This window comes from Carya illinoinensis, chromosome 13 (genome assembly GCF_018687715.1).
Source record: "Carya illinoinensis cultivar Pawnee chromosome 13, C.illinoinensisPawnee_v1, whole genome shotgun sequence".
In the NCBI taxonomy this organism is placed as follows: Eukaryota; Viridiplantae; Streptophyta; class Magnoliopsida; order Fagales; family Juglandaceae; genus Carya; species Carya illinoinensis.
In genome coordinates, this window is record NC_056764.1 from 373,205 (window position 1) to 395,246 (window position 22,042).

General features: G+C 36.2%; 2 protein-coding genes across 3 annotated transcripts; one reads left to right on the plus strand and one right to left on the minus strand.

The window, feature by feature from the left end:
- Positions 1-1,931: 1,931 nt before the first annotated feature.
- Positions 1,932-9,635, minus strand: LOC122291873 (SURP and G-patch domain-containing protein 1-like protein). The gene is made up of 9 exons (XM_043099896.1): positions 9,480-9,635; positions 7,828-8,280; positions 6,367-6,493; positions 5,885-5,991; positions 4,234-4,371; positions 3,244-3,378; positions 2,895-3,077; positions 2,401-2,579; positions 1,932-2,125 (listed from the first exon to the last, which is right to left on the minus strand). Exons 2-9 carry the CDS (start codon positions 8,237-8,239, stop codon positions 2,099-2,101), a joined length of 1,308 nt encoding a protein of 435 aa, XP_042955830.1. The 5' UTR covers positions 8,240-8,280; positions 9,480-9,635; the 3' UTR covers positions 1,932-2,098.
- A 403-nt stretch (positions 9,636-10,038) lies between these two features.
- On the plus strand, positions 10,039-14,924 carry LOC122292859 (putative tRNA (cytidine(34)-2'-O)-methyltransferase). Of its 2 annotated transcripts, none has more exons than XM_043101404.1 (7): positions 10,039-10,364; positions 10,488-10,597; positions 12,412-12,480; positions 12,628-12,686; positions 13,073-13,126; positions 13,219-13,272; positions 14,422-14,924. In XM_043101404.1, exons 1-7 carry the CDS (start codon positions 10,202-10,204, stop codon positions 14,579-14,581), a joined length of 669 nt encoding a protein of 222 aa, XP_042957338.1. In that variant the 5' UTR covers positions 10,039-10,201; the 3' UTR covers positions 14,582-14,924. The 2 variants fall into 2 exon arrangements, with proteins under 2 accessions (XP_042957338.1, XP_042957337.1); XM_043101403.1 differs by having other exon boundaries at positions 10,044-10,364; positions 13,073-13,133.
- The last annotated feature ends 7,118 nt before the right edge of the window (positions 14,925-22,042 follow it).

The following is a 22,042-nucleotide window of genomic DNA, read 5'->3' on the forward strand; positions in this document are numbered from 1 at the left end:
ATTTTTAAGTTGGATCTTCTGATCGATCAAAGGATGATCATGATCATCATGACGATTGAGCTTAATTAATTACATTTTCCTGATAAAACCTACGTACCCTATGTACGTGCGTACAGCATGCATTTTATAATTAATTTATATATATATATATCTCTCTCCACCAAGTAGTAGTACTAGTACGTACGTAGTAGTATATATTAGAGAATCAAATAATATTATAAAATCCTAGCTAGCTAGCTTTATAATTAAAAGCAAATGGAATAGTATTAATTCATGCTAGCTTAAGAATCTACCATTTTGAATCAAAAGGAAAGAATATTATTTTACAAAGAAGTATTCATGATGATGCTAGGTTGATCAGTACGTACGTATACTAATTGACGTTGTTCTCTTTATCTTTTTGTATGCGATAAGCACTAATATATAGCAAGCCTATCAAGATGCATATATGCATATCTTTTCGTATGCGAAGATCATCTATATATTATATAATAATTTATATACCCACGAACGAACGCGCTACCTCTCGATCGATCTCATGTAAAGTACTAAAAGGTGATCATGATTCATCATGAATATATTATATATTTATATATGCATCTTGATACCCAAGAAAAGAGGAGTCATCATGTTGGGTATCATGTATATATCCAGAACATGATGATATATAATTGGAATATGGCATTTTGGTAGGCAAAATTCCAAAAGTCCAATATCATGACTTCTCACTCACAAATATTATTGCCGGCCAACACGAGTCAATTAATCGATATATTAAGAAATTCCAGAAAAGTAGTAGTATTCTTTTATCTATTATTTTACTTGGAAATTAAGGAAACTGTACTGTATGCATCTCCTGCCAAATCCGTCCTTGATTGGATTTAGCCACACACACAGCTTTTGGGTACACACAAACGCATACGTAGTTAAGTTTAATTACCATCCACATATATATATATATATATATATATATATATCGAATGTAATTAGTTAATTAGGTATATATGTGTCCAATTCACAACCATATAATATAATATGTTGCAACAAGCAAATTAATTAGTGCCTATATATATATATATGTTCTTTCTTCAGCCAAAATGATAAATAAGAATAGTACGACCGATCGAGATAAATACCAATTATTCCATATGCTGTTGCATGCACATGATGCTCAGGAATTGACCAATTTCTGTCTCCCAAGGGCCAAGATATTAAATTTTATATATTAATATTCTAGAGAATGCAGAATAGATACGTCGTACGTGTGAGAATTTTATCTAGCTCATCTGTTTCGGAGGAGGAATTTTTGTTGTGCAGTACATCATCATCGATCATATATATATATGATCACGATAAGTTGTTATCAACTACTTGCAACTTTTCATTTAAATATTCACTGCATAAATAACCTATATATAAGAATTTAATATGCTTTTATATATTCTTTTCTCTTTCTACTATATAGATGCTGTTCTGAGTTCTGATTATTTGGCTGTCTAGCTAATTGTTACGTATATTCTTATTTCTCTGTCATATTGACGTGTATTAACACACACCAAGCCAAAGTACTCATATATGCGTTACTTCGATCATGATTGTATACACCCTAGCTACCTACCTCATCGATCATCTTCAGCCTAATTAATTTGAGACCTACCTTCAACTTCGATCCATCGATCATGAGTTGTAACTAATTAAATCTATCAATATATAGCACTAATAGTCTTTGTTTTTTATTTTTTTATTTGATAAGATATCCAACATTATTTCATAATTTCAATACCTAATTAAAAAAATACTCTCTTGTCTTAATTAATTTAATCAGATTATTATAAGGACGTGATCGAGAGCACGTACATCAAAAGGATCGAATTTATAAGCTCATGAATTCGTCTCTTTAGGTTAGGTTTATCTCACGCACATTTCAATCATTAAGAAAAAGGTTATAATTGCATTGAAATTCATAATTTACCAAAAGAATAATAAGCATAATCCATACAATTTTGATTCACCATAAATAATTTTTCTCCAAAAAAAAAAAAAGCTCCGAAAGACATTAATCTTGACATGCATGCAGGCTTCCGCTGTGCGTAGTAGCTCAATAGTATGCTTTCCGAGGATTGTTCTGTAAGGAGAGAACAAAATTAAGGCATACATAAAAGAACTCATTTGTAAAACAAAAATTCTATATGCAGTCATTTTTGTGCACTTTTTTGTGCACTCCAGTGATATGATTGGTTGGATATTAAAAAAAATTAATCCAGCCAATCATATCAGTGGAGTGCACAGAAAATACGCAAAAATGACTGTACGTAGCATTACTCTTTGTAAAATATAACTGTAGACATCTATTTGGCACAATCTACGATGCCCGACTGAAAAGGACTAAACGGTGGGTACCAGAGGATTAGGTCTGTAACGATAGCCAAGCATCATCCGCTTCTTGTACTGCTCATATATATCATCCTCAGGAGTCACCTCCCCAGGATTGTGAGCACCAACCCCCAAGTTGTTCATCTTAACATCACCTGCCATAATCGGATCTGCAATACCATTTCTGGAGCTCCCCAGACCCTCACCTGCACTTCACATCAAGGTTACGACATTTCTCACCCAAAAAGCAAATCATCTTGACAATAGTTATAAAGCAACAGTTGGGTCAAAGAAGGTTCCGAGCTCAAAAATTGCTAGGACATGTTAGCGCCCCATTTATTCCCAAGTAAATAAAAATATATATATATATAAATTTAGAAGCAAAATGATATTAATGGTTTCGCCTGAATCGGATAATATGAGCAAAAGGCACATGCATTTGTTTCTGTGGGGGGTATGTGCATGTCTGAGACTGACTTTTTGTGTGTGTGTGCGCGCGCGTGAGAGAGAGAGAGAGGCACCTTCTCTCCAACCCATTTTAGACAAGAGCTTATGCCCCACATTATCAGCCTGGATTTTAGCCTTTTCCGCAGCCTCTCTGGCAGCTTTCTGTGCAGCTACATCATTACAGGTAGCCAAGAACTTCTCAAGCTCTCCTTGTGGGATGTAATCACCCATGTGATGCCCTTTTTTAGCAGGACCTCCTTGTACCCAGAAAGAAAAGGAATTATTCATGGTAAGCAGGAAAAGAGAAAGTAAACTAGAAGACCAAACATTGAAATACAATAATTGGTCAATTATAAAGGCTCAAATGAAAATCCCTCCAAGAAAACTAAAGCAAATTCGGTTTATTAAGGAGAAAATATAGACCTTGAAGAGAAGCAGGTGGAGGCATTTCATCTTTTGACTGTTTAGGTTGTCTCAATCTCTCTTCCTGTGCAGCTTTCTTCATGTAAAACTCCATCATGGCTATGGGATCTGCACCTGTTGGTGCACTAGCTTCACCTACAACATAAAAAACATGTAGTAAATACCAGTATTGAAGACTATCAGAAGCCTTCTTAAATTGGATGGCATCCCTATACAACACGATAGCAATCAAGCAAAATATATGTATACCCCAAGGTCTAGCTGACACACAAACTATGTATCTAAAAACCTGAAGAAAGCAATTTGATTTTTGGCTAGAATGTGACTAGAATACATTCTAAAACCCTCCTATAAATCTTCACTTTAAAAAGAACACCAAAATCACCATATTTTACTTACCAATTAAACAGCCGATCACAAACTCCTTGCCACTGAATTAAAAAAAGGGTTTATCATCCAGCATTCAAATTAATTAGTCCCTTTTCTATTTTTATCATTAACTATTCAATTTTTTGTCTGAACAAAAAGCCACATTTCTAAGCCTTTCTGGCAAGTAACTGGAGGAAATCCTTGCAATTTCTATAGGACCTGTTGGATGTCTTTTAGAATCCTGTTGCAACCTTTTGCAAAGGAGAGTGGGAGCAAAGAGGGGTTCGCTCAAGAAAGAATGGGATTAATAATAGTCCTTGGGCAAACAAAGAGAAAAGGAAGTAATTCTGAGGACGATGCATCAGCTGAATGTAAGATATCTGCTTTCCTTTCAACATTTTTCTACAGCATTTAAAATTATTATCTGTTTCAATCGAAGTCAAAACATTTAATGCCAACTGCTACGCTGAGATAGTACTGTGAGACAAGTATCTAAAATCAGCCAAATTCTGAAGATCCTGAACCCATCATAGCAAGGAACCAACTAAAAATATTTTTAGAAAACTTGTTTTGGTAATTGTTTTTAGAAGACAGAGAGGAAAAATGCTATTATATCATTACCAGATCTTCCTGCTGATGCTGTTTGAACTCTTGGATCCTCAGCAGTATCATATAAAGCAGAGGCAGGGGTTTGATAGTGCTTCTGAAAAGACCTTTGTGAAGCGCTAGTGGATTTAGTAGCTGAAGTACTTGTGCCACCTTGAAAACAGTAAAAATAAAATAAACTACAAAAACAAGAAAGAAAAATAACAATAATAGTGGCAACAGTGGTAGTAACTGATAATGGTACTTTGCAATAGCAGTAGTAGAAGTAATAGCAACAATGATAACGATAATGGCCCTTTTTTTTTTTGGGGGGGGGGGGGGGGGGGGGGGGGGGGGTGAAGGCAATACCATGACAAACAGATGGACAAAAGAGCTAATGATTCTTCTCTTAGGATCATGAACAGTATGTTTATACTGATGATACCCAAATTAAAAAGCCATTTGAAGAAGGGTAGCATGTTCAATTGACCTCAGGAAATTTTCTTCTTAACAAATGGAAACTTTTCATTCTTAACTTTCAATGTTAAACTAATTGGTTACTTTTTACTTGATTTACTCCAAAACTATAACTTGGAAAAACACAAATAAAGAAGCTTTACAAAAGATCGTACAACTCCGTCTAACTTTACAATGTTGTTCTATTTTCATCGTATAAGCTAATAGTAAAAATGTGGCTAGCACTTTCTGAGTGGTTACATATGGTATTAAAACTACCTAATAAGACTAACCATGTGAGACTTGAGCAGTGTATGACATGACCTTGATGAGGACTTTGAAGATTTAAGGGAGAGTTTTTGAAACACCTCAGTCCCCACATTGGAAAAAGGAAACTTTTTCTTATAAGTAAAAAGTTTATTAAATCACGTCATTAGGCATAGCCCAAGTACACATGAAGAATACTAGAGAAAAACACCTAATTACAAGCTAAGGCTGAAAAATAGCACAACTGTCATTAGGACTATTCACATCCATTACAATAACCGAAGCCCAAAGCAACAAAGTAAGAAAAAAGAAAGCTCTAATCCCTTCCACTGATTGTTCTCTATTGTCAAAAAGGAATAACTCACACAGTGTAACACCCCAGTCCCACATTGAAAATATGTATAACCCACAGAGAGTGAATGGTTTATTAAGATATCTCTAGTCATAGGTGCATACATTGGCTACTTCTACATACTAGTTGACACTGAACTTTATAAGTGATTCTATGAAAGCTTCAAATTGACTAGTCTTTTTGGGATATAGAGAAAAGGCTAGCGCTTTGCTGGAGTCATTGCAGTGGATCCCTAAACTAAATCCCACCTCCAAATCCCCGCATTTGTGAAAATGAGTAAATAGCAATGCCACCCAACTTTGAGGAGAATTTCATTAGGTAAACTTCCATATACAAAAACAGCCACATACACTTAGGCTGCGTTAGGATGTTGAGGCAATTTCAGATAATCTGAGTTAATATGTGAATAGCAGTATTTTGTGGGTCCCATTGAGATGTGTTTGAATATAAATAGGTTGAGATATATATTTGAATATATGAAGTAGGTTGAGATGCGTTTAAAATTTTTGTGGGAAGTTGAAAAAGTAGTGGGTCCCATTAATGATTGTTTTGAGATAGGTTGAGATGATCTTAACATCTAAACATAGCCTTAATCAATACTAAAGTACCAACCATTATAAGATGTTTGGGGTTCCCTATTCCGTGAAAGAGCCTTTTCCTCTTCAGCAAGTCGATACTCATAATATTTATAATCCGCACAACTCTCATCAAATAGAAACCTGCAAAATAATATATAACACATTTTTTTGGTCGGTAAACAATTTTATTGAGAACAAGAATCAGGAATAGCCCAAATACATAGGACAAATAAAAGTGTCACCTATGCAAGATAATCTAGTGGTACGTATAACACCACATCTTAAAGCATTAGAATTTCCTTTTTTAAGTGGGCAGATTTCAAATGCCAAATAGCCATATGTTACTAAAGTGGGAAAATTATGTATAACTCGAATTTACTTGTTATGCATGACAAATTATATATTAAGATGTTATCAGGGTGGGGAAATGGCCATGCACAGAAACGCCTTGATTGAAAACGAGCAGAGCAAAAGCCAAGAGGCAACCTAATATGCTTCAACATCATGAGGTCTTACTTAAAAGGGCTATCTCCAGGGTTCTTCTGACGTGTAATATGCTCAAATTGCCTTCCATTTTTAGCCACAAAACTTGCTAATTTGTCAGCAACTTTCTTCACTGTAGGATCAGTTGGAGAAGGTAGTGCTGCATATCACTTACAAATTGATTAATACCAAGAGCATGAACAAGGGAATGCAAATTACTCTTGTAGCAGGCTTGCCACATATTCCAAATCTTTCATTGAACATCTCTTTCCACCAATGTTGATAGGTACTAAAGGTATAAGCTGCAGTCATGAGATGAGAAATATTCAAGAATGTTTTGTCCTCTTCATCCATACCAATTCAAGAGTACATTACCCTCAGATGATTTCATCAAGAAGATTTATTCAGTGAAAAAAATGAAAGACTGATATAAAAAATCAAAACAAAGGAGACCACAACATCCAACATTTTGGAATCGATATTGGCCAGACCCGTAGCTTCTGTAATTGATAAAAATAAATAGAAATGTGCAGGGATTGATAATAGAGAGAGCAGTAAACTTTAGTTAGCCTCCACACAAATGATTTCCTAGGAGCTCTGAAGTGCGTGATGAGAAGAATTAAAGATGATATATTCATAATCATCATAGTCACATGTCATAACAAATTAAGTACAACATTCTAGAAAAATGTCTAGATACTGTATAAAATGCATAAAAATGTAAACAAGTCTGTTCTTTAATCATCCATTTCCCTACTTTCATTTCTCTTTCCCAGTAACAACCAAACAGAGTGGAAAGGTGCCCAGGGTGTGAAACATGCACTGTATTTGAAAACCATGAATCGGCCATAAAGTGCCTTAAAAATTGGTATTAAAATACACAATTTATTAAAGAGAAGAAACGACTTCATGTAAAAGCAATGCGCTCTCAGTAGTTGAGAAATGACAACAACCAGAAATGAGTGAACTGGGAAGAGGAAACATTAGACTTTTCATCATGACTTTATATTGTATCATATGAGGAATATTATAATCACCATTAACATCATAATGATGGCCAAATTAAGGACTAAAGAAAAAAAGTGAGGTTATAAAACATAGGAAAAAAATTATCAAAATAAATTAACAAATAAAATCAACCATACAAAAAGGGGAAGTGGAGATAGATAATAATACAGAAATGCACATAATAGCTATTTAGACAAAATAAAGAGTGAAAATTATAATTAAATATAAAAATCAAGTTAGCACATAGATTTCCATATGGCACTCATGCATGAAGTACGCAGTATGAATAATAGAATTAGCATGACATGTTTTTAAAAATATGTACATATCGAGAGCAGCAAAAACAATATAGAGAGAAAAAGATAGCTGAAAGTAGTGGGAATCTTTTCCTAATCTGTTCCTCACTAGATCCAAATACCAACAGATCCGCAGCCTGTCGACAGCAACCCAACCAAATAAAAGAAAAATTATATAAGCAGTTATTACCAACATCCCCTTCTCTAGATGAATGCTCAGAGGCATCTGCTTGATCTAACTTCTGTCTTTTCATTGGTGCATCAGCTGAAACTTTTCCAGCATCAATTTCATCTTCATCCTCATCTGCACCTAACTTGACAGGAGGCACCACAACCTTCGATTTCTGTTTCAAGCTGAAAGCAAGTTTGCCACCTGAAGCAGACTGGGGGTTCTTGCGTGTATCATTAATCTTAAACTCCGTACTTGTTTTATTTATGGAAGGATTAGCAGTCAATGACCCTGATTTAATTTTGATTGGTCTAGACACCTCTAGTTTGGCACTGTTCTCCTTTTCATTCTCCTTTACTTGTTGAAGCTGTTTGAACTTCTCCATGAACGAACCATCATTAGCAAAGAGGCTAGGAGGCACCGCTTTATCCATTGGCAAAGAACCAAGTATGCCTAGGCTGTTACAGCCAATAACTGTTTGACAAACAAGCTTCCAAGATATTTAGAAAATGCACAGGAACTTCAGGTCTGATCTTTCACATTCTTAAGCGACCAGCAGTTCTTAAATCATTTTTTTTTTTTTTGATATTATATATATCATTAAGAGTAACCAAGTACACTAGACATATACAAGAAAACACCTAGCCCATACTAGAGAGCCCCTAATAACCCAAAAAGACTGCAAAACTACCCAAAATACACCAAGCCAGAATCGGAATGGAACACACCTCCCCAACCCCTTGTTTCCCGTAAAACTAATACTCAACCCGAAACTCCCTCTTTGGGAATACTAACCAATAGGTAATAAATTTATGAAGAAGTTAAACATAGACATGAAAAAACCGGCATAAAATACAACTTGGTCACCTACAATCACCCAGATCTTTAATCACAAGAAGTGTGATCGATCCACCAAACAATTGTGAAATAAATCTTCTACTACAAAAAAAGTTACAAAGTTTAAATTAAAATTATGAAAACATCGGGTGAACAAAATGATGTGGACGAGTGTCAAGTGTGATAACCAAAAATGATAAGCATATTCAGCTAACAAACAAACTAAAGAAATCTTCCAAAAACACATTTATGGCTACACCAACTTGTCCATAAAACCAATAAAGATTATACACACCACACACCGCATTCCAAACCATAAAATACAACTTTAATTCAAAACTATGATTTCCACCACAAACCAAAAAAGTAGAAAAGTAATCTCGGTAAAACATCTTTTCAATTAGATTTTTTTTTTTTTTTTTGAAAAGGTCAAAATTTGGCATCTTCCAACCTTATGTAAACAATCAGTACGTCTAAACTATTGAATCACATTAGGGTTGATAAAATTCAAGCCTTTTATTTAATTATTGGAACTGAAAGCCTAGTAACCTTAAAATCAATACTAATCCGTACTCATTAATCGCCAATCACTGACCCCACATGGTAAAGCAAATAGCCCAAAAATTCAAAACCCTCGAAGCTTGTAACAAATTTTTTTTTTTTTTTTTTTGATAAGTTCGAATAACAAAATCCACCCACAAACTCAAATGCGAGCACACGTACATGAAAGCAAAAAAATAAACCCAAGAATGGCAACCCTATTCTCCCAACGAAAACCAAATCCATCGCGAAATCCGAAAATCCAAAACCAGGAGAAAGGGTAAAGAATTATTTACCGGAATATGCTCGATAAGAATCTAACTCGAATGGAAGTCTCCGAACGATGGTCCAGGAAGCAAGATTTTATTTTGCCGTAACATGGGGTATCAGAATGGGAAGAACTTGAGACCGGGAGGACGACGAAGGAGAAATCACCAGTTGATGATACGTGTATTAGTAGTCTTGGAGGAGTGATTTGTCAATTCACATTTTCACAACAGAAGTATATTTACGTTTTACCCCTAGGTTTATTTCTTTTCCCCTTTTTTTTTTTTGACAAATAGGCTAATTCTAAATTAGCACATAATGCGCGTGAAATTATGCTGTAAAATATTAATATTGGCTATAAAAAAATATTAATATTTGCTTAGAAAAAAATTAAAAATTGAAGTTAAAAAAATAACATTCATCACTCATTTGAGAAAAGAGAAATAGTTTTATTAATATGATAAGATTTTCTTTATTAAAAATTAAATTTTAAATCAATCAAGGATTATTATGTCAATTAAATAGAATGGATTTTTTTTATACATGGATAAAGGAGAATTCGATCCTGCGTTCTCGAGAAAGTGTTGCCAAATACAAATAAAATTTCTCTGACAATTTATTATTATTTACCAGTTTCGAATAGTTGTAAATTTTAAAATTTGTAATATTAATCCTTCTCCCCAAAAGATAAGAGTAGGAATGGGGATGGGAGGAGCAAGAAGCTGAAGGTGTAACATAGTCTACCAATAAAATGGACACCAGTCGTCTCAGAACCCTAAATGCCATAAGCCCCCTCCATTTTCATTTCCATTTCCGCTCCAAAGATCGTCTCTTTCGCTCTATCCAGTTTGCCCAATTCAAGCACAAGCTCCACCTCTCTCTCTCCTCTCCCTTCTCTCCTCTCTGCTCTCTACGTACTCTCTCTCTCTCTCTCTCTCTCTCTACATGCACCCACATATTTGTTTATGTCTTTATATATGTACTAAACTTAAGTTGGATTTTTATATGATGTGTGTAACGTTGGTATGATGTTGCAGCCGAAGGAGGCCTGGAGAGTTCTCTGCCCTTGCCTCGCGGTGTGGGCAATGTGGTGACCGAGGAGGTTCCGAGAAGGAAGCTTCTTCAAGTGGTTTTAGTTTCACCTCAGGTACCACTAAAATGCTGCAACTTTTCCCAAGGCCCCAGCCTTTGTGTTTATTTTTTTCAGTTAGTCTATAAAAACTCCCTTGTTCTTGTTTCTTATTACGTTGGGTAGTTGATAAAGTTAAGACTTTTACCATGGTATATGGTTGAATTGCGTAAAAAAGGGAATTAGTCTTCCACAAACGGTTGTGGAATTATTATGTGCATATATGTATTTTGTATAAAAAATGTTTAGGGAGGAAGGAAAGCTCAAGTGCTTTGAATGGTGAAGCTCCCTGTATGAAACCAAAGTATGATATTACTGATATTTGATTGATGGAATATGAGTAAAACATCGGATCACAAATGCTTGGCCCTTAAAGTCAGTGCCTTGGTTGTCTAATAAGTACGAGAAACTTTCAAAGACGCGGGCTTATTAGCATATGTGACTGTGATAATGTCTCTTAAGCTGTCGCGAATTTACTCCTTGCCAAGTATAAGGATCTGCTGATGGAGTCTTGCTGGCTATTTGGTGATAAATGTCAGTGGAGTACGGAGGAGTGGATCCATGCCTTTTCTGATTAGTACAGGAATTGGTGTGAAGTGAAAACAATATGTTCAACTTTGATAAAAATGGGTATCAATGCAACCAGGTTTGTACGGTATGCTTTACAAGTAAAAATCAGGTTGAAGTTATTTAAGCAGAATTGGATGTTATTGGAGGCTGACAATTAATATTTGTTGTTACAATTTGGTCAGAGTGATAAGAACCTCAATGAAGGTGTGTGATAGAAACTCATAGTTCACAGTCCGAGTTTTTAATATGTGTGGTCTGTTTTTAAGAACCTCAATGAAGGTGTGTGATAGAAACTCATAGTTCACAGTCCGAGTTTTTAATATTTGGAGGACTAAGGCACCTTTAAAAGTGGCCTTCTTCATATGGCTAGCATCCCATGGGATTATACTGACTATCGATAAACTGAGAAGACGTGGCCTCTACCTAACGGATTGGTGCTTTATGTGCAAACACAACAGTGAGACAGCTGACCATTTACTTCTTCATTGTGAAGCTGTCACGGCATTATGGGATGACATCTTTACAAGACTAGGCTTGGCATGGGTAATGCCTAGAAAGGTGGTTGATCTTTTGGCTTGTTGGAGAGGAATCCGGGGCAAGGGGCAGATCGCAGATATTTGGAAAATGGTGCCACTTTGCCCAATGTGGTGCACATGGACTGAGAGGAATAGTCGCTGTTTCGAGGATAAGGAGCGATCTCCGGAAGGCTTTAGGGCTTTCTTTTACCACACTTTAGTTTTATGGGCATCCTCTATTGTACTGAATGGCACTTCTTTTTCTAAACTTTATGCTGCTCTTCGCAGCTCTTAGCCTGTAGCAAGGCTCTTTGTATACCCCCTGTGTACTTGGGCCTTGCCCTTCTCCTTTCTAATATATTTCTTCTTACTTATCAAAAAAAAAAAAAAATATGTGTGGTCTGTTAATAACTTATCAACTTAGCTGACAGTTGCTTCTGTAGATAGGAATTCAATGTATGGCAATATTTTACATTATTTTTAGATAATAAAGGTTGTAATTGGTACTTCAATTTATACTTCTCCAATTCCACTATTGATCAATTTCTCCTAATTAGGGAAAATACTTTGGGAATCCCATAATTTGGTCACTCAAAATTATAGTTCATGTTTGGTGATTTTGAAAACTTGTGTAAATATTTTTTAGATGTGTTTTGTATTAGATTCTGTGAGAGTAGATAGATAGGTGCAATGATAATTTGTTTGGATTTCTTACTTTTTTGATGTGTTTTGTATTGTCCCTTGCAGATTCCTGGAAACACCGGTTGCATTGCCAGAACATGTGCTGCATCAGCTGTTGGACTGCATCTAGTTGGGGTATAGATTTCCTGTTTGAGTCTGATTGTTATTTTATTGTGTTGTTTATATAAACAGGATCATTGAACTGCCCTAGACTTCTAGGGTCACTTTATTATAAAGTTGTTACTGCCTTTTGTTGATTAACATGTATCTTTTCTTCTTCAGCCATTAGGATTTCAGGTGGATGATGCAAAATTAAAGCGTGCGGGGTTGGATTACTGGCCGTATCCAAGCATATCTTCCATGAATTCTCTTTGTTTCAGTTACTTTTTGTTGGATATAAATATCCACCGTTAGTTTTTTATGAACTGACAATTGATATGGGATCATTCAAAGCCAATTTCTTTGCTGCCTCAATGTTAAAAAATGGTTTTAAGCTCCTTTTTTTTACCAACTGAGGAGTTACTTGTTCTGGGAAGGATATCCTACTAGCTTGCTTTCTTGCCTTTTGTGCCAAAACCAGATTTAATAGTTTAGACTTGAACACGTGATTGGCAGGATTCGATCATGGCTCATTCAGACAATTTTCTGCCAACTGCCTTTTGTATTTATGTTGTGTCATCAATGTCCTTGATGCTTGCCTATTTTCAACAATTAACTGTACTGATAGATATGTGGTTGTTAAAGTTCATGGCTCATGGATGGAGTTTCGAGACTATTTCAGGCAACAGGTTCTCTTTATCTCATAAATTGGAATTCTGAGATGTTTCTTTTGCTTTGTCTTTGACTCCAACTGTTTTCTGTCTTTTGACACAGGGTGGGGAAAAGCGGTTGCTTGCATTCACCAAGAGAGGAACGGCAATTCATTCAGTAAGCCTTGGTCTTTCTAGTTTGCTTTGTACCCATGGTTATTTGTAAATTTGCATTATTTAATTGTGTTCCTTTAACCATTGTTTTGAATTAGAGATCTTGAATACCTTGGTTAGGGCTCTTAAAGAGCATGTTAATTTTCATAATGAAAATAGAGAACGTTCAGTGGGAGGGATTAGAGTCCTAGAGGTTTTCTCTTGTCTACTTCTTGTGTACTTGGGCTGTACCTAATTATGTGGATTAATAAATTCTTCTTCCTTATTAAAAAAAAAAAAAAAACATTGTTAATGAAAATTACTTGAACTCCCGAAGCATTTCTATATATGGATCATTGACATTTGGGTAATGGGTTTTTTGTGTCGTGAAATCGTTCATAGTTTGTATGGATTTGATTTTTTTTCTTCTTTTCATTTGTCTTAGGCCTGGTTTGGATAGTGAAACCATCTTAACTTATCTCATCATTACAACTTTATCAAATTTCCAAACAAAATACAATAAACAATTCAACTTTTTCAAATCCCAAAATAAAAATAATATTCTAACAATATTTTATTCAACTTTCATATCATTTTATCTCAACTCACTATCCAAATCAGGCCCTAGACTTGAGAGATAGAAAACGAGAATTATAAAGGCCAATGATCTTTGGACCGAATGGCGTATCTACTCCATAAAAAATGGTGGAAGTTGAGCTGAGGGGGTTGAATCATGCATAGCATGACATTTTCCTATGAAATATATAAGTGAGTGTTGTGGATTAAAAAAGCATGCAATGCAATTGAATGGTGTGCTGTGTAAACCACAATATAAGTTTGAAGTACACATTGCCGTGTACAAGTTGAGGTGTAGCCACTGAAATAGGATACGAAGTGCCAGGACACTAGGAGCTCGATCAAAGAAGAAACTATAAATCCAGAGTAACTAAAGACGAGGTGATAGGTTGTCATTTTATAATGAAACTGGTATGGAGTCTGACCTCTCTCTCTTTCTCTCTCTCTCTCTCATAATGTCATCTTTACGTCTCCATGAATTTATAGTTTTCTAGTTAAAATCTAAAAGATGTTCATTTATGTGACTGTTTCTACATTCTTCAGCAATATAGTTGATAAAATGTTTTCAATATGATCATCCTTAGTTGTGTTGCTGCAGGACTTTTCTTACAGAAGAGGTGATTATCTCATATTTGGCTCGGAAACTTGCGGCCTACCACCTGAGGCGCTGCTGGACTGCAAAAGTGAAACATTTGGAGGTGGGACCATTCGGATTCCAATGGTTGAAACTTATGTTAGGTGTCTTAATCTCTCTGTAAGTGTTGGCATCGCCTTGTATGAAGCTTCCAGACAGCTAAACTATGAACAACTTGAGGCCCCATCTGAAAATTGTGTGGATACAACCGAGCAATCCTTTATTACCGAGGATATTTTCTGTTGATTCAAAGTTGGATGGATTCGTAGTTTATTGGCAATGTGATCTTTCATTGAGCGGAGATGGTGGTTTTTGGAAGTAGCATGAATCGTGGTTTTTGGAAGACGCTTCTTGGATTAGACGATCCCCTTCTGACTCTTGTACGCAAAATATATTACATTGAAAAACCTCAAGATATCTGGCAGAATGAGGCTTTGTTGTTGAGAAACTAGCACAAAACTTAGTTTGCTCCTCTTCCCTTTTATTGGGGAGGGAAGTTATTTAGGAGAATATGACCCGACGGGAGGGTATAAACCATGTCCCCCCCCCCCCCCCCCCCCCCCCCCCCGACTCGGAGGCGTATGTTTGCTCTTGTGTAATCTTGAGTACAAGTACATTCTTTTTGGCAAAATAATAATAATAGATAAAAATAAGCATATACCATGGCTGTCTGCAAAGATAAAGCCTCGTTGATCTGTACCAGACTCTAGACTGCAGAGAATGAGTCAACCGACATATATGAATAGAAACCCGGGGGGGGGGGGGGGGGGGGGGGGGGGAATGCATGGGTTTTGATGAGAGGAGAGAAGTTTTTGAGCCTTCCACGTGGGGACTTTAAATTGTGTTGTAATGAGGACAAAACAGCCCCATGTTTTCTCAGATACTTGGATCTTAATTAAACACCTACCAATGTGTTGGAAGTTGGGAACTGTTAATATTGTGTCTCTACCATCTCTCTTTTCAGTCTTTCCTATACACCGTCTTACATATAATTGGCTATAATTAAAAGCATAAAAGTGTATGAACTTAGATTGTGAATTCAATTATGAAATATTACAAAAATTACAAGTTAAAGTTAATAAAGGGTTAAGACATCATGATCAACAAGATTTGATGCAACTCCAATTCATGGATTCATCATTATATTTTATTTCCAGGATCTCTTGCTATCATCATTTTCACATGGCACCCATGCATTCAGTTAACTATCTTATTATATATAGGGTCACCGTCCATCTGTCTTTCTTCCCCCCGGCCCCCAACATCACATTCAATTCAATTGGATTTTGACACTCGAGACATTATTTTCCCGTAAGATTCTCAAGAGGTATATATATGAAAAATGCTGAATTCCATCGGCACGAGTATGTGATAAATATATAGCTAATTTTAAAATCTCAATTATTATTTTTAATTTATTATCGCATTTTCCTTCCTTATTTTAAAGATATGGCTATGTTTATTTATTTGTTGTATGTGATAAATATTTAATTTCTCGTTGGGTCGTCGGTACCCTGAGGTTGCTGCCACCTTCCCTAAATTTTCTCCTTTGTTTCTTTCTCTCTCTCTTTTTCTGTGATCTTTCTCGTCAATGTCATCAGGGATTCGTCCCAAAGTTCCATGTGCATGCATTGAATTTATAAATCTAGTTACGAAAAAAGCATTGAGTTATTTACCCGTGAGTGAAGCCAAGAAGGCCATTTGTGAATTCTATCGAGAAGTTCAAGGCCAGATCCACTGGCAGCCTAATATATATTAAGAAATAACTGTAGTAATGCATACTACTTGGTCATATCTTAATACTGTTCTTTTCACAACTTCACTTAACCAAAACAAATATTTATTTATATGTGTACGCTCACATATATGAGCTGGACATTTAATCAAACATTTGGTAAAGTAGTATTTTTAGAAATTAAACACCAGATGGGTTGTTGGGTTAGAGTGCACGGATATTTCAGTGTCTACTAATGAAGATCGATCTATTATTGTAGTGGAGTGTTAAAGCTCTCCATCCACGAACCACAAAACTTACTTTTTCTTACTCTCTTTTCACAGAAAAGACAAAATCCATCATCATTCACACTCATCGTGTTATTGAATTTAACTTCAAAATTCTCATGCTTGTTCCAGATATTAAATTTTAAAACGAACCATCCCAAATCCTCCTTTTGTGCTACTTATCAGAATCTTAAAAAAACATAAAAGGAAATTCCTTTTATAATTTATTACAATTTTATTTTATTTTTTCTGAAAAATATATAAATCATTTTCCTACTTTATATATCTTGTTATTAGGGTTGTGCAAATTTTCGAGATTTCCGACTCCGCTCCGAATTCCGCTCCGAATTCGACTCCGTCAGTAGTCGGAATTCGGAATCGGAATCGGAGCCACTCCGAAAACGGAGTCGGAGTCGGAGTCGGAGTTCGGAGTCTGGATCTACTCCGAACTCCGAACTCCGACTCCGATGTTTTTAAAAAACAACACAGAAGCAAAACGACGTCGTTTTGCTTCTGTGTTGTTTACATTCTTAATTTAAACGACGGCGTTCCTTTAAGATAGGAACGACGTCGTATGGCTGCGGGCTGGGTATAGACTCCGGCCGAGGCTGGTTCTTCACTCTTCAGTTCTTCTTCGTCTCGACTCCCTTCTTCCATTCGCGAAACGCCGAAACATCCCCATTTCTTCTCTCAATCTCGGACTCGTTTTTAATCTTCAACCGTTGGCCGCCTCAAAGTCAAAGCTCTCCCAAGCCGTCAACACAGTGCCCGCCGAGTCGCCTGCATCGATTCACCATTACAAACTGGTAAGCCGTAGGCCCGTAAGCTTTGTATTTAGGAATGAAAATTTGGCCACTGATTTTTGCTGGATGTATTTAGGTCCTATTTAAAGTATGTGTTTTGGAAATTGCTGGATGTATCTAGGATAAATTTACAGTAAGAATCATATGTTGTTGAGGTGTAAATGGATTCTTGCGCCAGGTGTTTGAATAAATGCCTCAAAGCCTGAAAAAGCTTTGAGGTCCATCTGTATCTCCCTCTCGGTTCTGCAGCAATGAAGGTTGGAAAGTACATGGCAGCAAGATGCTTGCTAGATATATGAATAAGTATTATACTATTATGTACACGAGTGAGAGTGATTTATGAGACCAAATGCAATAAGAAAGTATTCTAATCAAAGTAATCTAAATGGTATTATACTCAAAAGTAATATAGACCAACACATCTAAAAATTAAGTCTCGTGCACGCCCCCTTTTTATTATTCACAAGTAATTAAGTCTATTTGATATGATATGTGACTCCATTAATCTCATCATTGTTGTCGAACCTAACATGGCCCATATATGTCTTGCTTGTGTTTTTCTTGTCGTGTTCAATATATATATATATATATATATATATATTAGTTAGGCCGAATTAAAATTATCAACTATTCTTTGATATAAATATTCTTTAGAATTTGAATATACATAGGCATTCGAATCATATTGCTTTAAATGTTGTTGGTGAATAATATGGATCTTGCATTATCAAGCCGGAGGGATTAATATTTTGTGATATATCTTAATTGGTGGATGAGTCAATATTGGTCTAGCCTGAGCTAAGGCCCTAGGCCCATCTTTCATAAAGGATTACTGTTCAAAAGAGTTGTGAATTGTGCATGGACTCTAACTGTCATGTTTATAAAGGCGGGTAGACTCTTGTGGTGTGGATATAGATAGAATGGTGATCAAATAATTTTGTGATGGATTAATAGTACTCATTCAATATTCTCTACGCTTATATATAGATACAACATGTAACCCTCTAATACAACAAATGCGGTATTCTATTTTTTTAAGTTTTAGGCATTCCTAGCAACAAACACAACAAATGAAACAACTTCAAAATGCAACAACTTCAAAATGCACCAATATCATTGATAGAAAGAAACATTACAAGTACTTTTTGTCAAGCCACATGGCTTGAGAAACAAACTTGGGAACATTCTCACTCATTCTCATAACTATCAATATGTGAATCCCAACTCGATTTGCCAAATGGGGCCCTATCACACCACAGAAAGTGTGAACCTTCATTATTCTATAAATTGCACCATGAGAACTTTATTAAAGGTGAAGGGGGAAAATAACTATTTTTAAAATGGTACAAGATACATGGTGATTTTCATTATTGTCATATAGATGAATTTATATTAACTATTTCTTTTATTTTATTTTTTATAGATATGGAGGCTTCACCTAGTGGAAGGTCAGAAGAGAATCCAAGCCCCACAATCCCGTCACCGACACCGAGATCTAGACCCACTTCTAAAGCAGCTACTTCTTGTGCAAGTAGCCGATTTCCAATGCCAGTAGACATAGAACAAGAGGATGAGTTTAATGAGGATGAGGAGATGGGTATTGGGGATCTACCACCTCCATCTACAACTCCATCTCAACCACGAAATACTAGAAAAAGGTCTTGGACATGGGAGCATTTTACCAGGATTCCTGGTAATCCTGAGAACCCACAGGCCCAATGCCACCACTGTGGGCAACTCTGCAAATGTCATTCAAAGAAGCACGGCACCGCTGTCTTAATAGCCCATCTCCAAGGTTGCCAGCGATATAAAATGTCGAAGGGAGAGGCAGCCACTGATCAGACCAAGCTTAGTTACGAAGCTTCTACGGCCACTGATGGTACACAGATAAAGAAAATGGTCATCCCTCAATACAGTGAGAAATTGGTGAGGGATATGCTTGCAGAGATGATAATTGAAGATGAGATGCCTTTTACCACAATCGATAAAAAAGGCTTCCGAAAGTTTGTCAAGACTCTTGAGCCACGATTTCCATTGCCATCACGGTATACGGTGATGCGGGATTGTATGAAGAAGCATGCAAAAGAGAAGGCAGAGATGAAGAAGATGTTCACTACCACTAGCCAGAGAGTGTCATTTACGACTGACACATGGACTTCCATACAGAACATTTCCTACATGTGTATCATAGCGCACTACATTGATAGTGAATGGAATTTGAGGAAACGGATTATTGGGTTCAAAGAAATTATTGATCATAAGGGAGCATCAATTGGGGCACTGATGGATGATTGTTTGAAGGATTGGGGAATTCAAAAGGTTTTATGTATTGCAGTTGACAATGCCAGTGCCAATGACACCGCAATTGAATGGTTCAAGAGAAATACGAGTATGAAAGCTGATGTCATCCGCAACCATGAATTTATTCATGTTCGATGTTGTGCTCATATCCTCAACCTTATTGTCAGTGAGGGGTTAAAAGAGGTTGATGATTCCATTACCAGAGTCCGCAACATTGTGCGGTATGTGAGGGCTTCCCCTCAAAGGCTGTCAAAGTTCAAGAAAATAGCAAGCCAGCTTGGAATTTCATGTTCTAAGACATTGTGTTTGGATGTTTCGACTCGATGGAACTCAACATACCTTATGTTGGATGTGGCACAAAAGTACCAAAGAGCATTCGAGCGGATGGAGGTCGAGGATGGGGCACTTAAGTATGCTTTGCTGGAGCCTGCAGGAAAGGGGCTTGGTGCGCCAGACACACATGACTGGACTAGTGTGGGGTATTTTGTGAGATTTTTACAAGTTTTTTATGATATGATTATGCGGATATCTGGATCCGCATATACAACTGCAAACTTATTCTTCAGCGAGCTCTCAGAGCTTCACTACCACTTGCAAGAAGGTTGTACGGGTTCATGTGGATTATTATCTGGTATGGCTATGAGGATGCAGGCCAAATATGATAAATATTGGGGGGATGTTGAGAAAATAAATAGATTGCTTTTTGTGGCTGTGATCCTTGACCCCCGATATAAGTTGGCCTTGATAGAATTTTGGGCAAATTCCACAATGGGGGCAGTGGAGGCTGCACGGTTTATTACAGGGCTTAAAAAGGATCTTGATGACTTATATTCTCACTACAACAATAGTGGTCAGCCTTCATCCGCAGCGGGCACCTCACACTCGAGGCCGACACCTCTATTCGATGACCGTAGCTCAGATGACTCATTAAATCCACCTCGTCGAGGTTATAACATTGTGAATCAGTATCATCAGCTCGTTGCAACGAGGAATATTATGCAGTGTACTTTTGAGATTGAACGGTATTTTATGGAAGAGGTCGAGGCACCTAGCGAGTCATTTCAGCTTTTAACTTGGTGGAAGGTTAATTCCACCAAGTATCAGATCCTTTCTCGTATTGCCCGAGATGTGATGGCCATTCCAATCACTACAGTTGCCTCTGAGTCAGCATTTAGCACTGGAGGTCGAGTATTGGATTCTTACCGGAGTTCATTGTCACCGTCAACTGTGGAGGCCCTCGTTTGCACACAGAATTGGTTGAGTGATACGCCCATTGGACTAGATACCATTGACTTTGATGCTGATAGTTATAAGCTTGAATCAGGTAACTTTGTTTGAGTATTTCAATTGATTTATTTAATTCTTTTTATGATTTCATAAATCTATTAACCTTATACTTTTTATGATTTCATAGATACAATTGTGAATTCTAGCATACTTGCCGATGACTGATACTTGGAGTGTGGCTAAGTTGATAAACTCGCGATTAAAAAATATTGGTGAGAAATGATAATCATTTGTTTCTGAATTATTTTTATTTAATCATTTTTTTTCTTTTTATTGATTGTGACTTTTTATTTTAATTTCAGGTATCACCAACGAGTCAACGACAAACCACGATATATTGAAAGATGTTTTGGAGCACCTCTGTATTGGAAGATGTTTTTATTTTGGTATTGGAATTTGGAAGATGTTTGGAATAGCATTTAAACTATTATCAATGTTTTGGACAATTGTATAAGAGTTTTCTTAAAGATGTAATATGTATTATATATATATATATATATCTATATATCTATATATCATTTTTTTTCAAAAAAAAAAAAAACTCGGAATCGGAATCGGAATCGGGCGGATGTCGGAGCCCGATTCCGTTCGGAATCCATCGGAACTCCGATCGGAGTTCGAACTCCGAACAAGGTATCGGAGTCGGAGTGAAACTCCGTTTCCGACTCCAGTCGGAGTCGGAGTTCGGAATTGGCAATTCCGACTCCGTCGGAGTCGGAGCCCAAGCCTACTTGTTATGACATACATATTTGCCATTCAACTAAAATTATTTTAACAAAATAAATAAATAAATAATGGTATAGCCCAAAATAAAATAATCATATTTCAAATAATTGTATCATTTATTTTAATGAGAGGACAGCCTCCGAACTTTACAAATAATTGTACCATAACATGCCTATGAATTATCAGCCAATCAAATCCAACCAATATATATATATTAAAAAATTTAATACACTGCATTCTCACCTCATTGTATAGGGTATAGTATATTTATTATTATAAGATACATTTTATCATTTAATAATAAAAAATATGTCACATATTATTTATTGAGATGAAAATAAAATGAAAGTTTGATGTATAAATATATAATCTCAAATCAAACTATATAAGTGTAATTTTACACTGTACATGAACGGCTGTTTCGTCCGAACGTGTGTATTTGAAACAAGCAAGGCTCCCGCATCCAC